Source organism: Lathamus discolor, chromosome 1 (genome assembly GCF_037157495.1).
Source record: "Lathamus discolor isolate bLatDis1 chromosome 1, bLatDis1.hap1, whole genome shotgun sequence".
NCBI lineage: Eukaryota > Metazoa > Chordata > Aves > Psittaciformes > Psittacidae > Lathamus > Lathamus discolor.
The window spans coordinates 106,877,200-106,894,591 of NC_088884.1; the positions used below are offsets into that span (position 1 = coordinate 106,877,200).

A 17,392-nucleotide genomic window follows, 5' to 3' on the forward strand; every position below is an offset into this window, starting at 1 on the left:
TTTCTCCTGGGCAACTGCAGGAGTCAATCACCACTCCCTGATGTGAATGGCAACAAAGAGAAACTGCTCCTTGATTCAGAGCAAAAGAACCTAAGTGGGTGCTTTGATTTCAGAGAAACTCTGCCCTGTGAGGGATCTGCAAGGTTAGTCTGTCAGTGTTCTTCCGAATTGTGACTCCACAGCATTTTGGCAATAAAGAAGAGTGAAAGATAAGCAGGCAGGCGTTGTGGATAATTTTACGTTAATAATGATGACTTATAAATGCCACTCTAAGACAAGTTATTCCACTGTGAGAGTCAGACCATTATTAAAATATCTAGCTCTATAAAGGTGCTATGCTGGTGGTAAATGGGTTATTGACTTTTGGCTCCTATTTTGACTAAAACTACTTACAGGATGTAAGAACTCCAGCAAATCCCAGTGCCTAAGGTGGTAATGTATGCTGTAAATCAATAATATATTAGTAATAAAAATGACCAAAGAATGCCTCCATTAAGGATTCATAATAGAAATTTGTTTAGGTTATATACTCTGTGTATTGATTGCTTCTATTTAAAGATGAAGTACATCTTTGAAGCAGAGTGCTTATATATGTAGCTGCCTACATTTTAAATCCATCTATTTTTAATATGTAATAAACCTAAATAGTGTAGGGAAATATGTATGAATAGAAGTCAGTATTTTATATTGCAAAATATTATGGGAAAATAATCATGCTGAGAAGTCACAAGTAGATGTCTGATTTTGCTGAAACCTACATATTGGGTTGACATACCTGAACAACATAATAAGCAATATATGAGACAGTTACTGTTGGCAGCTCCAGGCTTCCAGGTAGCTTACATTTTTCTTGGCTTTGTGCCTTAATGTTGAATTGCTCACCTTTCCATGTTGTGGTATATCGTATAATGTAACATGGTGTTATATAGTAATACTGTGCCCATGTGCTTTGCCTGTGTGGTGTGGACAAATTTGTGGTACAGAGCTGCAAGTGGAATGGAGCCCCTGCTTCTATGCAGTGCTGCTGGCTCTCTGCAACTCCTCACATCTGATGTGGTTACCTGTGCAATCAAAGAGGGCTTATGGGACCATGCTAGGCTTGGGGACACTTGCAGTGCCATGACTGGGAAGTAGGATTTGAAAAATAATGCCCCCAACCCATCCCAGTTACATCATACCAGAAGCCTTAACACCTCTGCCTTTGGTTTATACTGTAGGGTGTCCACAGCAAAGACTTTATGTAGCTAAATACTACCTAGAGATCAGTGAATAGGCTTTGCAGAATTATAATAATTTAGTAGATAACCATATTGGAAGGTTGAATTAAAAAAACCCACAAAGTGACATAAACACAACAAAATGTAGTGTCTTACGTACTCCTTCTTCCATCCTCCTAAATGTGGCTGACTGGTCCAGGGTCCAGCAATGGGTCTTCAGCAATGAAGAGGTACATCCTGTAACAGTGAATGGTTGAAAACAATTCACATGCCATACCTACAGTCTTTATGTCTCACTGCAGCAAATGAAAAATGTTTTAGAATACAGAGATTATGGTTCATTATGAAAACAAAGCAAGCCTCTGACTGAAATCCCATCTGTTGGCTTGCATTAAGCAATTCCCTTACTCCTCCTTGCCGTTTTTTATTCCTAGGAATTCAAAGAAACTGTCCTGGAACATTTTCATGTCTATTCATGACCAGTAGATAAAGATAAGATACAAACCTTCTTCACATGGATGAGCACAGCAGGTATCTGCATAAAAGCAGACTGAGGGTTTTTCATTGTTGCTTTGTTTCTTTTTGTATTCGAAGATAAATTCAGCAGGTTCCATGTTGCCAAATGTCCTACTCCCTTCTTTTTTTTTTTTTTTTCTCCCAAATTTTCTTAGATCTTTAAAGTAAAGAGAGTCCTATGATCAACAATCCAGACTGTTTGCACAATAGAGATCTTGCCCAGTAATTTGTGAATCAGGCTCCCGTGTCTTCTGTATGAGCTGTAACGTATCTTCCAGAAAAATACTTAGTCGTGATTTAGGGACTTCAGCTGATAAGGAATGCATCATATACCTAAGTAAATCGTTCCATGGTAAATTACACTGTTAAAAATATGTACCTTATTTCTAGCCTGAATTTATCTGGCTTCAGCTTCCAGCTCTTGCATCTCGCTTGCCTTTCTCTGATAGATTGAAGAACTCCCTACTGTCAGAAATATCTCTCCTCTATAGATACCTGCAGATTGTAATGGTCTTTCAGACTAGTTAGACAGACTAAGCAGCTTTGGTGTCTCACTTGTAAAACTGGCTTTCCAGGCTGTACTTGATTTTTTTTTTTTTTTTTTTTTAATTTATTTTCTTAACTTATTTTACAAACCCTTGCAAAGTTTCTGATAATATTTTTGAAATTTAGATGCCACAGTGTACATGTTTCAGTAATAGATACATTAATACCATATGCAGGGTGATTTCATCTTCCCACTTCTGCTTGTTATTCACCTCCTAATACTCACAGAGATCATGTTTGCCCTTTGAGCCACTGTGTAGCGTTAAAATTCTTATCAATTATGAAAACAGTCTTGTTTCAGAGTGACTGCTTGCGAAGCTCTTGTCTCACATAATGAACACTTTTTGTATTCCTATGTGGACTTGTATTTGTCCATGTTAAAGCATGGTCTGCTCAGTGTATAGATCAATCCGCAAAACGACAAGGTCCATGTCATTACTTAACATTTCATCAATTTTTGTACTAACTGCAAATTTGGCAAGCTTTGAGTTTACTTTCTTTCAGATCATCAAGAAGTGTGTTGAAACATATTGAACTGATGAGGTTCTTGCTGAACTTTCAAAAATGGTCCAGCTGGGATGACAATTCCACACTTACAATACTTTTTGAGAAGCAACAGCAAATGGATTCTTTCTTCTTTGTGCAGCTGGACTTTTAATGGTTTTATAGCCTTGATTTCCCACCTTCCAACCTCCTCCCACCAAGGCTTTCTAGTAGCAATGTGCCAGTATCCCAGATCAAGTTAAAAACCAGCAAGGGCTTCCAAAGAGAGTTGTGGGGTTTTATTCTGAACTACCAGGTAGAAGATACCTAATTCCACAGAATGAAAAATACTGAGCTGTTTGATACTATATCTTTCTCAATATCTGATAGAATAAAAAGCATTTCTTTATCACAGTGAATTATGGATACATTTGTCTGCTTCTTCCCAAGTACAGATTAGAGTGAGTTACTAAATATTTGTAGGGGGTTGATTTTTTTGGCTTGCACACCTTACTATTTAAAAAATACTGCTGCTGCTTTAAAATTTTTGCAGGCGTGATTTTTCTTAGTTTGATGCTCCACTCTTATTTCATTTGTATTTTGAGATTTTACTACTGCATGTTTGCGGGTTTTTTAAGCGAGGACAGACTGTTTAACAAAATAAGCTTTTTTTCATGATTGCAGACTTGGGGATTTTGTCATCTGGAAACAGACTTCTCAGTTTACTGCCTGCATTTTTAAGCTGAAATCTTTATTTCTGTTTAATTTTGTGTGAGTTATTTTCATCTATGAGGAGCTATCCTGAGTAAAACCTTCAAATGTGTATGTTACCACTCAGGACTATGATCTTACTTTACTTTCCAAGGCATCAATGTATTATTGGTGCCCTCACAGTATGAGTTTTCCAGCAGATATTTTCCTAATAGCAATGCAATGAAAAATTTGCTGAGACATATTTAGGAGTAGCTCTTCCTCATTTCTTATCTGATTTAGGGGCTTTATGGCAACCCTTTACAAGCACAACATCCCGTGTGTTAGCATCTCTATCAAAAGCAGTAAGGAAAAATATTGCATGAAAAACTACATGAGATGATGGGCTCAAGAACAGGCTTGCTCAGTGACCTTTGATATTTTGTCCAGGTAGTTCCCCCAGCCCCTGAAAAACAGTTTTTTAAACCTACACATGCTTTATTACATAATAATGAGGAGAATGGGAAAACCATAAGTAGAAAAGTCCATTTTTTTTCATTAAGGTTTTTCCTTGTGCTCCAAAAGTGCCCTTGGAGGACAGTGACAGCAGGATGCTTTCCTGGAATATGAACAGCAAACACAAGATGATGCAAATATGCAATATTTTTTTTCTTGGAAGAGGCAGAAAATTCTAGATGTGAAGTATAGATAACTATAAGAACAATGCTTGAAATAAGTACAGAAGGAAATGGGTATTACAGGTATAGGAAAAAGGTTCTGAAATGGATCCTTTGTTAAAGGTATGTTGCTATTTAGAAAGTGCACTTAAATGTACTGTATCATAATTACATTAAAAATTTAGCTAATAATCTCCTAGAAGCAGTTCTCTGGCAACCTTTCCATGGTCCTTTTTTCAACTTGGAAGAATCCTTCAGAAATCTTTCAGGAAAAATAGTACAGAAGGGTTTGGCAAGTGTCATCCCATAGGTCAGTGCTGAGTGGGGGTCTTGGTGCCTGCAGGCTGTCTGCCTCCCAGTCTCGTTGGAAGGTACCCCTAACCCTAGGCTGGGGTCCTGAGGATTCCTGCCCTGGATGTGTTGGCACCCTCAGCCTTACCCATCAGCCAAACTCAAACAATCTGAGTGAAGCTGGCTAGACTATCTTCTGTCCTGGGAGGTCAAAGCCAGGACCCTGCAAGCCTAAGGTCAGCATTATTCGAGGTCACCTAAATCTGCCCTGGCCTACAGGGACTGCTTTGTTTGGGGTTCTGGATCCTACATCTCTTCTCACTGATCAGGGGAACTGTATGCCTCAGGTGCTGTTATGTGGCTGAGCTGCAGTGCTCAGGTGTGCCTGAAATAACTTTGGCATTCTGATTCTCCAAAGGCCTCCTCTGGGCATCCTCTAGTGTCCATACAGCACTGCCTTGTCTGGGGCTTGAAAAAAGCCTGCTCTTTCTGACCCTGTATCTATAGGGAAAGGAAGAATGCAACCTTTCATCAGGTTATTTTGATGAAAACCTTTCTTTGCCTTTAGCCCTGATACCTCTCGCTGGTTTTGCTGGGCAATTGGATCCAGGGTTTTGTTGCCAGAGAGATCAGCAAAAGATTTACTTCTTTCATCTACCTCTTGAAGGAGGAGAATTTGGAACAAGATTAGTGATTGTGTTTGAAACAAAAAAAAAAAAAAGGAAAAAATAAAAGAGGAAGGGGGGTGGGGTGGTGGAAAAGCTTTCCATTCATCATAGTTTCTTGCAGTGGGTTGTTTGGTTTTTATTTCCCCCTGAAGCAAGTTAGGTTGTTTTAAAAAAAACATATTTTCATTGAACTGTTAAGTGTTGTGTTCTCAAATACAGTATCTGCATGTGTTTGTTACCCATGGTGGATGGCTATCTTTTTCTGTGCCACCATAGCCCCTGTCTCTAATCTGCGTGAATTTCCTCTTCTCCTTAAAATGTCCTTTGGGGCACAGACCCTCTTTTTGTTCAGTCGTGCACAAGGATTGACTGTGAAGGAGCCCTACGCTTTCCCACAGGACAAGTAATAAATCATAATATCCAGCACTGTAGGGACTTTCATAAGACAGGGTTGCCTTTTAACCCATACTGGGTTGTTGTTTTACTGAGCACAATGTCTCTGTGACCATTCATACTTAGTACTGTTGCTTTTTAAAATGCTTTGTAGACCATTGCTAACAGCTTTTGAAGGCTGGAGTGGAAAATGAGTGGAAATGTGTATCCTGGTGTCCCCTGTTTACTTTAAACTGAAATTGTGGGGTGTGGAGGGCAGAATTAAGAGCACTTTTTTCCCAGATAAAAATGTTGTAAGGCAAGTTTGGCCATGCTGCTTTGCCCCAACTGCCTTGGCTTGGCAATGGCAGTCCTGGTGCTGCTGCAGGATAAGTACTGCCTCCCTACTGTGAATCCCAGGAGCTGTTGAAGCTGTTCACCTGGCTCTCCTGGGAACAGTTAATCTATTCAGGGTGTCTCTAGGAGCTTACAGGTGAGCATTATTTCATTATTATTTTTTTTTGTGGCTCACCTTGAAATGAGCAGTATTGTGTGTGCATGTGTATTTTAGATGTGTATATATACACAGGTATATGTATATAGTGTTTCTGGAACAATGCACAGGCTGCATTAGGTGGAAAAATAATCACTGTGTTCACTGTGAGCAGGTCATTACAATACGAAACTTCATTCAGAATTTCAGTTGTGTTTCCTAGTAAGCGAACCATTTTGTGGAATTAATTTAATTCATTAGTTTTAATATTTAGTTATTTTCCACTGAGAGGAAGGTGTATCTGGAAGCAAAAAAATACCTGATTTCTCTAAAAATCTGCTAAATCTGCTCTTACTTGGAATCTATTTCCACTTGGAGCAAGTGTGTGCATTTGAGCTCATCCCACAGATTTAATTCTCATGTTGTTTTTCAAGACTGGGGAGAAGTGAATAAAGCTGGCCACTGATCACATGAAGGCATATGCTTCTGCAAACTTCTTTTTAGCTGTTAGCATATGTGAGGTGAAATCTTTGGTCTTTTGAGGTCAGAGGAGAGTTATGTCACAGGCTCTGGGGAGAGTCGTGATTCAGAGGGTTGCAAAAAATGGCTTGCCACAGCCTACTGTTGTGTATCAGCAGAAAGGAAATTAGATCTCCATGCCTCTGCTTCTGAGATGGAGCTCATAGATGTCATGCTATGGAAATTGTCATCCAGCAGTTGGAGACTGGGTTGTCTTTGTAGATTACTTGCAGATCTTGCTGATAAGCACCCACTGGTTTCTAAAAAATCAGTGACCTTTAACATGTGTTGCATAGGGGACCCCAAATTTCATCTTTCTGTGTAGAAAACTGCACCTTTCATTTTGCCTGCTACATATATACCATGCAATTATAGAAGTGTGTGTATATATATAAAATACACACACACACACACACACACATATATATATATATATACATGATGGTCTGCAATTCTGTGAGGAGTCAAGATCTGAAAGCAGTCTCAGGCTTCTTTAAAGCTTTCACAGAGTTTTTATAAAACTTTCACAGAGTTATAGCTAGTGGAAATAACAAATTACCTGTTTTTATTTATGGCAGAGATTCAAAGGAGCCGTGATGGCTGAAACACCAAAAAAAAATCACAGTTAGCTATTTAACAGCCTACAGTTTAGCCAAATTACTTCCTGAAGATGGCTTCTTCAAGGTTTGGGTAACTTTTTGTAAAATTAACTGTAAAGGAGTCATTCTTGACCTTCAGTGATGTAGAGCAATTGGTTTAAATAATAAACATTTGAGGCCACAGACAGTTATACAGGTATTTGAATGACAGGCTCTAATACTTGGGGCAAAATTCTTCTGTTTTTTCTGCTTGTCTTTTTCTCTGGACAGTTCTTCAGATTTTGCTCAGTTTATCTTTCTGGGCATTACAAACTTAAAATAGCTTTACTGCTCTAATAAACAAATCAATAAACAACACAAAGTAATCCTCACTCTGCTGTTTATAAGTTCCTTTAATAATTCAGATATTTCTGCCAGAGCAGAAGCGTTCTCCTTCAGAGGCTATTCAGGGAACTATAAATCAAAATTAAACTTCAACTTTGAGTAGGTGTTACTCAGTAGGAATCTACTGTTTGCTGTCACTCTGCTTTTCAGCAAAGTTCCAAATACATACAACCTGTCTGATCTGTGTCAGCCTTGAAAAGGATTTCTGAATCTGCTGAGTTCAATTGAGCTCCTTCTTGTTTGGTTGGGTTGGATTTTTTTAGTTTTTTTTTTTTTTTTATTATTATTATTATTATTATTTTCCGGTGGTGGTTGGTTGGTTGGTTTTTTTCTCCTATGGTGAGACAGAAGTCAGATCTGGGCTCTGTTGTATGCAGCCATCGTCCATGTCAGACCATTTCTGACTTCTGAGGATGCATTTGTGTCTTGTCTCCTCCAGTTTACCCTCATCTTGCTTGCTTGTAGCTCATGGCTGCCAGCTCGCAGTACGCAGTGTTGCAAAGGATGGAGAAGAGCATGTCTTCAGCACTTAAGTGTTACCTATCTGGGGACACCACTAAATCCTACTGAAGCCCAATCTGTTGACATAGCTAAAAAGACTCTGCTGGTAACAGGAAAGCTATTCCAGATTTGCCTTATTTTAGCAAGGGTAAAAAATTAAGCTACTGTTTTAAACGGAAACAATAAAGTGTAATATTAAATGAACTTACAATTTAATATGAAGTCCAAAACCAAACAGATTATTTTTTACTTAATGTTCTCATACTTGTTTATCTAACTGCCTCTATGATTTTATCTACTATAGTGGTTTATAAAAGTTTTTATCTGAGAAAAAATTAACCTTACTGGCTAATAAAGTTGATCTTAATGGCTACAATAAAAAGCTACAGCGGAGTAATTTAAAATTGGGAGAATTTTGTTATTACTCAAATTCTGCCCGCTTCACCATATTAATTTGTGTTGTATTGAATTCGAGACTTCAAGGTTGCTCAGAAATATCAAAGCTTCACTGTTTTGCATTTGGGTTTTGGGGTTGGTTTGTTTTTTTGGTTTGGTTTTATTTGAGACAGTGAAGTGTCTGTAGTAACAGCAGTAACTGAGTTTGATAAGTAATAAATGGCATGGCCTTCCTTATTGAAGATGCTGGTGTGATTTATGATATGCAGATTTGTGACACAGAACCTAAAGCTTCTTTTATTGAGAACACAAATGTCTCAGTGTTACAGACTAGGTTCTGATACCCTGATGTTTTAAGTAATGTGACTGTTAGACTGGAGGGCAAGTTTAGCAAGGGTTGATTATATATCTTACGCACTGAAGTGCAGGGCTTTAACCTCAGGTGCTTCCCCTATCTGTGCACCATTTTCCTATACTTGAAAGTTAATTCATGTGAAGGAAGCCTGTGAATTTCAAGAGCAATTGTACCTGAGTATCTTCTTGTGCGTGCATGTTGTTACAAATTAGGTGATCCACTGTGAAGGGAAAGATATTTGGGAATACCTTTTTTCCTATGATGGGGCCTACTATTAATGCACTTGTATTCAACCTTCCCCTTAGAGATAGTGTTTCATCTGTCTGTTGTTCTTAACCTGTTGCCTCTGCTTTTAATTAAATTAAGTGACATTTAGCTTGAGCATGGGACTGTGCTTCTGACCTCTGATTTGAAGATCGGTCATCAGGTATTTTTTTGAAAAGCACATTAAATTCAGCCTTACTTCTTTAATTCTAAAATCTTTTGCTTCTTTTCTATGACCTTAGCTAACCTTTTTTTCTGAGCTGTTACAACTCTACAAGCCCAGCGGAAATCTCTCTTCTCCCCTCTTCCTTCCTCATTTAGTTTCTTTGTGGACCATTGACTTTACCTGCCTCATGAAAGGGGTCCAGCGAGCACCAGAACTGGGTGCGGGTCCAGCAACTGAACCATGACTGGATATAGGCTTGGCAGATGGAAGCAAGACCCACTCTCCCTTCAACAACAGTGATTTGGTAGATTTGGCTTATTGTAGACCACTGCCTCCTTAACAGCATGGAGGGTAACGGTGACCCATAGTGTTGCCTTGCCTTGCAGTGAGCTCCAGTGTAAATATTAGCTGCAGAGGTACTCAGCTCTCTTTAAGTGAGAGATTTGTAAGAAGAAAGCTTGTCAAAAGAACATTTCTTGCAATTCTCTGAGTATTTCCCATCACTCGCTAATGAGGATGGGAATGGGGAAACAGCAGTACTGCTGGTTGTACTGCTTTCTTCAATTCAACCCCACATCTCCCTGGGCCAGTTTGCTTTCTTGCTTCTCTCCCTTTTACATGTCCTCAGTCAATTCCTGCTGTTGGATTATTCCATTCATAGTTACCATCTGGTTTCTGTGGTCTTGCAAGATCTTTTATCATTTCATCTCCTTTCCTCGCAATGACCCATTTCCCTTGAAAACACCCATCCTTATGTGCAAATGTGTCTACTTCCTCTTTCTTCTGGTGGATTTATTTTCTCTTTACCGCTTTAGGAAGAGCCGATCTAATACTTAACAAGCATAAGTAAATCTGCTATTTCTTACTAATGAGAATAGCTCTCCATACTTTGAGTTAAGGTTTGGGAAAGTGAGGGGAGAGAAGAAGGGTATTTACCAGCCTAGTATGGCACAAAACTGAGGAATATCAGTGAGTGAGAGCAGCAGAAGTGTCCCAGTATGTAGCTGTCTGGTGCTTAATCGTCTGGCTTTCTGGGCTGCCAATGGGCGGTGGGAAAAGCCAGTTGTTTCTGCATTGCCCTTTTTAGAACTGACCTCTAGAGTATCTAGAAATGTGGAAGAAGGAGATCTGCATGGAAAGAAAATATATTTTCTGCGAGGCTGGTGCTTGAGGGCAAAGGCTTGCTTCAGAGATGTGCCATTTGGACTTGGCTAGGCTTTTTGTTATGGTCCTGTTTGCATCTTTGGCTATGTCACCTTGGAAAATGGGCATGTCTGTGTGTGGGGTTTGGGAGTCCATATAGACAAACCCACTCTGTTTGCTACACCCTTCTCTTGTGTATCCTCTTCATCATGGGCGAAGGTGTCCAATATAAACACGCTGCTGAATTTATTCAGAATTGTATTTTCTGTTATTCTGAATTCTATTATTCTATTGTATTTTCACTCACATAACCTGGGAGCAGATCCTTAGCAAGTGTCACTTCAGTGTTATAATGGGGGTAGATAAAGCAATTTAGGGAACCATAAGGTAATTGACCTCAATCTCTACATAAAATATACAGGGAAGGGCATAAAGGGTGTTTTAGCTTTAATTTGATTGCCATGACTGGGGTGTTGCACAGTGAAGTGTCTCTTTTCTGTCTTCTTTTTTGTGTATTTCATCCCATCCGGTAAGGGCATACGCTTGCCATTTGTGAAGTCTGTCCATGGGTGGCTGTTTGCCAAGTAAGGAGGATCACTGCTTCTGGTGAAGGTGCCCAAAGGAAGGTTGCAATTACTATCTCTTTTTTCATAACTTCTATAAAATTAGGCCAAGATAGGCTGGGGAAATGTGGGTGATTCACACGGGGAAACCCATTCTGAAGCCTAATTCTTCACTTTTGGAGGAATTTACCTAGTTGTTTTGCTTTCCCTAGCAGATTTTGGAGTGCTTAATGGAGGAGATGAGATAATCTTCCCATTTTTATAGATGAGACAGTAATCAACTGAGGCACAGAGGGGAAAGCTGGTAGTGGAGACCAGCATTGTCCGGCTCCATCCTTGCCCTGCTGATGATTCCAGCCGTTTGGCCACAGTCTGCTTCACTCTTCATTTCTGCCCTAGGGGAGCTGGATATGGATGTTGGAAGCATTTGCTGCAATGTCCTGGCACTAGCTGTTGTCTATACAATGCATCTTTAGTTTCTCTGAAGGCTTAGAGCAGAAGAAATGCTTTTCCACGTTATCACCCTAGAAAAGACACAGAGTTCTTTGCTATTTAATTTGTTGTCAGCATATGTAGAGAAAGTGGGAGAGAGAATAGTATTTCCATATTTGTATACTAATTACAGTTTTTCAGAGAACTTTGAACCAACCAGGATATTTTTTAAGCTTGTCAGAACAAGATTGATATTTGTTAGCAGTGAAAATACTGCTGAATGGGAATATGGTACATTGGAGAAATGTTTGTTGTCGCTATCTTTAACCTGAGTTTTGTTTGTTACTGATGTTGTTGTTGAGATCAGAGACCAGGTATAATTTGGATTAAGGAAAAAGGAGACAGAAAAGAAGCACTGAGCAGTGTTTGCACACTGTAAATTAATGCACTAATGAGACTTTGTATCTTAATAGGGAAAAGTAGAGCCCTGATTTAGAAAAGTACTTAAGCCTGTACTTCTTTTCAGGGAGTGACAGAATCATATAAGGCCTATTGATTCAACACCTGAAATAGATTTCAGCTTGTACTCATATCTGAGCAAGCTTTAGCATAAGGGAAGGGATTTTTTTATTATTACTTTCTGTTATTTATTTTTCCCCACAGAGTCAAGGTGAACTGTGGGAATATTAAGTGCTGCAAAATTACAAACACAGAAGCATTCCTCCAAACTAGTAGCAAACCTCTTCCCCCAGCATATTGTACTTGTCTTTGAGAACAGTAAATCACATATTTAGCTGGGCAGACCAAATCATGTGCAGAGCTTGTGAAAATAATTATCTATTTCCAGCTTTTGTTTCACCACCTTAAAACATGCACTGAAATTTCACCCTGAAAATTCTGAGCCAAAACATGATTTTTTCCGGGTAAATTGCATATAAAACCTAATTAAAAGCATCATCCCGCACTTTTCTTTTAAAAGTACATCTACTACCATCATGCCTCTAAATGTAACAATGCTCAACAAGTGTCTAGCAGCCAAGAAGACACATAATTTGAAGGCTATTTCAGCATTTGATTAAGCACACAGTGATAACTACAAGCTCATGCCCTGCAGGCATGACAAGAGGCAATTATGTTCTGAGGTCAAAAGGGAGGGGGAGAAAAAGCACAAGATTTTGATGACTTACTTAATTTTCCAGCTCCTGAAATTAGCAGAGACAAAGAAGTTCTAAATCACCCAGATAAAATACTGTCATTATCTGTTGCTGTTTCACCCTCTGCTCACACTTTGCCCTCCAAAAGCTCAGGAGGAAGATTTTCTACCAAATGGCTGCACTTAGAAAATTCAAATTGGCACACATTTAAATGTTAAAAGAACGCTTTTCAAAATCTTTTAAGTTCTGCCATATGCATTTAGATGTCTGTCTGCACATAGGATCCTGGAAAAAGACACCTGTTTTACAAAGTAGTGAGCAGCCGTCAGCTCCTCTTGACTTCAAGCCAACAATTAGGTCACTTATTTAGGAGATTAAATAAGGAGTTCAGCAAAAAGCTGCAAAGATAGGGAGCTGCTCAAAGGAGAGAGAAGTGTATTAATGAATTAATAGAATTGTGCTGTGTATTTCATGGATGGGCTTTGTATATTATTTCATAACAAAAGGCAAACGAATCTTTGCTCTTCACAGGAAAAAGTGGTAAAAATGTTCAAGTAAGATTATCATATAGTGATGCAATGTCAAGAAATGTGCTTACAAGGAGATAAAGATTCAACCTCTAATCTCCCTTCAGAATATTTACTGCAGATATGGGTAGAAAAAAGCCATGCAGAGCAATTGAATTGGTCAAGGATGGCAGAATGGAAAGCACACCATTACTTTCTTGTGTCATACTGTATTACAGTATTCAACTATTCCTACAGTTTGTCCAGGGTGCCACATTTCTTTTATGCCATATAACCAGCAAATAAATGTTGACTCCATGATACATGATTCAGGGACTGTAGTGATAGGACAAGGGGTAACAACTTCAAACTTAAACAGGGGATGTTCAGGTTAGATATAAGGAAGAAGTTCTTTACTTTGAGGGTGGTGAGGCACTGGAACAGGCTGCCCAAGGAAGTTGTGAATGCTTCATCCCTGGCAGTGTTCAAGGCCAGGCTGGACAGAGCCTTGGGCTACATGGTCTAGAGTGAGGCGTCCCTCCACATGGTAGAGGGGTTGGAACTACATGATCTTAAGGTCCTTTCCAACCCTAACTATTCTGTTATTCTATACCATAGTAAGGGTATGTAAGAGAAAGCTGTCCTTCTGATGGCAAACAACTGAGTGATTATGTGAGAAACTAAAAGGTGAATTCCAGTAAAGCCACATCTGGAAATATTTGCATCTGTTCAGAGATTCTTTAATGAGAAGCAGTATATGAGCTGTTATTTTTGGGGAGGAGTATTTGGTTTGGGTTTGTTTTTTTCCTGGGGAGTACTGGAGGCTGACATTCATGCAATTTTAATAAATCAGTGCATAAGGTCTTATGTACAGTAAGAGCTGCACAAGATGCAAGAAATGTATCACCTGGTTAAGAAACATATAACAGCTTTTACTAAACCTTTGGTTTTTCGTATTAACTGTGAAATCCTCCACCAGAAGCCTGAAGTACCGCATCATCATTGTTGACAGAACTACTGTGAGATTAGGCTGCTATCTTTGCCCTCAGATAAACTTCTATTTTAATAAAATCATATTGCTGGTAGGAGTTCCTAAAGTCTTATTTCCAACAAAACCCAAGAGCTAAGATTAGCTGCCTATGTACAGGATTGCTTTTGATAAATATGATTAAATAGGTGGTACGAGTCAATTCTCAGAAAGTTAGTTTCTATGATTTTAAGTGAGGTTTTCCTTAACCACCACATTTAATGTCTGCTTTCTTTGAAAATATAGAAGTTACTGCAAAAATGTATAGGAATTAACATAAGAAATATATTTTCTGAAGCATGTGAGTCAGAGGCTTAAGTTTTGGTTTGTATAGTAAAAAGTAAAATAGTGTTAGCAATTGTCTTTGCCATTTCTGTAGTCTACATTAGCCTTTTAGAGAAAAGTATCCAAATTGTCCAAGGACTGGTCCAAACAATAACCCCAAACAGCTAGTATTGACTGTAAACCTCATTTTGCCATTTTCTTGGCAGTAAATAAAAGTCATCTATGCGTATAGCAGGAGGAGGAAGGGCACTTGGCATCAGTTTTGTGCCAAAAGCTGCTAGAAACCTTCTGCCTCCTGTGTCACCAGTCTGCTCAGGTTTAGTACAGTAGAGGCTCAAAAAGAGAGCTCACCAAAGCTCTTTTCCAAATCAACAGCCTGGCATCAGATGTTTGTTTATGGTTGTATTTTTCAACTCTAAATACTTCTGAAAAATGTGTTACTAATTTATGCATGCCTACATATTGAAGAAATTTTAGAAGCTTGGGTTCCAATCACATTTCAGTAAATTCAAAGTAATTGCATCAGAGTGTGAATCTTATTTCAGATGACTGAGAGTAGAATCAGATCCTTTGCTTTGACTTCAGTGTTCATTTTGGACAAACTTTGTTTCTCTTGAAATTACCTTTTAGAGTTCAGCTCCTAACTGGGCTTGTGAATGCTAAAGGTAATGCAGGCAAATGTAAAATACCCCCCATTGCTGTAGAGTCTATTGTTTTGCAGAGCAGGGGCTGCTGTGGACAGACCCCTTTAAACAGACTTAAAACCTCTTGATAGCGTTTGTAGGGGAGGCTAAATTTGCTGGGCCTACTGACTGCCTTTCTGATGAGCTTCACTTCGATCAGCTATTGTTTGTAACTTTGCTTCCTCCTTCCTTCACTCACCTTGCCATTATTAGTGACGTTAAACCAAGGGTAAGAATGAGGTATTGCATTTCAGAGATTTGCACTTGTCATCCTGGCTTCCTGCCTTCTGTAACAGGAGAATGTGGGCACAGTAATAATTTACTGCATTACACAAATGTATGGTGCAATATGAGCTCGGGGCAAAGCTGTTTCTCTGATCTTGAGGAAGGAGGACATCTTATATGATCCAAACCCTAAAGCTATGTAATTTTAGAAGCTGTTATTCAAGAATAATTGCATATCTGTCTCAGGGGTTTGGTGATTAGTCCAGAACTCTGGCACATTGGCAAGGATCTGATTGATATTAGAGTAATCCCTGCAAATTTACAAAAATGAGAGTGTTTATCTTTCAATAATACATATCTAAATGAGACAACTGACAATAATAGAAGGCTTCATGGAAGTTTGAGTAGATGTTGGATTGCTGTCTGCTAGGCAGACAGAGTGGCATTGATACAGTTAAGGGGTATACTGAGAAACATCTGTATGCTTTTATTTCCATAAGCAAACTCAGTGTGCATATGTCATGGGGAAGTTTTATGTGACAGAACAAAAGCAGAATGGAAGGGATTTTTGGTTTTGGGGAGCGTACTTTGGTGGTTTTACAGTGGGGCTGGGAGGTAGTGAGTTCTTAAAAGATGCTTTGTGTCAGATGGGCCCTTGATCTGTTACAGGGTTAAACCTTCCCTGACTGCTCTGTGACCATCAGATGGATACAGGCTTAGTTTATATGTTTAGTTTTATGGTTGGAAGGAGTACAAAATGGAGCCGAAAGGGCACATTGCCCCTACAGCTGGAAACATTTTTGGTGTGGGTGATTTTTCATTCTTGTGGAATAAGGAAAGGAAAAGGGTTGGCTATTGTTTCGGCTCGTGGCTGATATGCTTGGCTGGTGAATCAAAGTATTTGGTGCCCAGGTTCACCATGTATTTCCTGTGAGATCTTCTGTGGTTGAGATGACAAGACAATCTATACTTCATATGGATATTTGGGGGATTAATACATTCAAGTTTTTCAAGCTGTTGAAGACCTTTAGATCAAAGAGGCTGTAAAGATCGGAAATATTATTGCATTTTGTCATATGATGAGTTTATTCACTAATATTTCAGGGCTTTGTTTTCAAGGTTTCTCAAAGTGTGTTTCTTTTTTCTTTTGCAAACTGTAGCCTGGATTTCTTTTAAAACAGGTAAGATTTCTGAGAGCTCTTTAAATTAACTTTACGAGTGTGTGCCACTATTGAACATCCAGGCAGATCCGACACAAAGCTGAGACTGAACTTTAATCACTCAGTGTCCTATATATTGGCCTTTCCATAGAAAGTATCACTGCAGGGCCCAAACTTCGGGATAGTTGCCAGAACCTGCAGGCCATTTGCTGGCATGCTGCAGGCTACAGCAAAAGCCATTAGTCTCATGTTTTCTAAGGATCAAGAAAAAGGAGCAGGAGCAATGCAGATGTTATTACATCTGTAGTAGGGCAGATGCAGTCTTGCTGAGCAGGTGGGATCCTGGTGCTTGGATTGCTTGTTGTCAGAAAATTTCCCCCAGTGGATTGGGTACAACACAGAACTGTAATTTTATATTATCAAAGCCAACTAGCTTTTTCACCTGGTAAGTAGAAGTAATAACAATGCCATAGTTGCTGCTGATTTCTAAAGCCCTGTTTAAAAGGGATCATTAGCTTATTTTTGAGATGAAAAAAATCAAGTTGCTGTGTGGAGAAGTGATTTCTCTGGGCTGCCAGCAAGCCAGGACCTCATTTCTGCAGACCATATCTCAAAGATACCAAAACTGTCTCAGTACAGCATATGGATAAAACCTGCTGCTAAATGTCATTGTGCTTTTAATTCTTGCTTCAGTGTGGAAAGTAAATGTTTGCTGTCTTTCTGTGTTAATCCTTGCAGCTTTCAGCCGTGCTCCGGTCCCCATGGCTGTGGTCCGAAGGGAGCTGTCCTGTGAGAGTTACCCCATAGAGCTTCGCTGCCCGGGAACAGATGTTATCATGATCGAAAGTGCCAACTATGGGAGGACTGATGATAAAATCTGTGACTCTGATCCTGCTCAGATGGAGAATATCCGCTGTTATCTGCCAGATGCCTATAAGATTATGACTCAAAGGTATAGTATTTAATATTCTTTGTTTGCTGACTGTTGTTTTTTAATCTGGTATGTACACACCAATTTGTGTGTGTGCATGAGAAAATGCAGGTACTTAGTCCCTGTGTATGTGCACGGAATTAAAG

The 17,392-nt window shown here is 39.2% G+C and overlaps 1 protein-coding gene across 9 annotated transcripts in view; it reads left to right on the forward strand.

Annotated features, from left to right (window-relative positions):
* ADGRL3 (adhesion G protein-coupled receptor L3) overlaps window positions 1-17,392 on the forward strand; it is a 518,947-nt gene that overhangs the window by 220,215 nt on the left and 281,340 nt on the right. For all 9 annotated transcript variants that reach the window (XM_065689629.1, XM_065689683.1, XM_065689621.1 and 6 more), the window contains one exon: window positions 17,054-17,267. In XM_065689629.1, coding sequence (XP_065545701.1) covers window positions 17,054-17,267 — 214 coding nt within the window. The remainder of the gene's footprint in view (window positions 1-17,053; window positions 17,268-17,392) is intronic.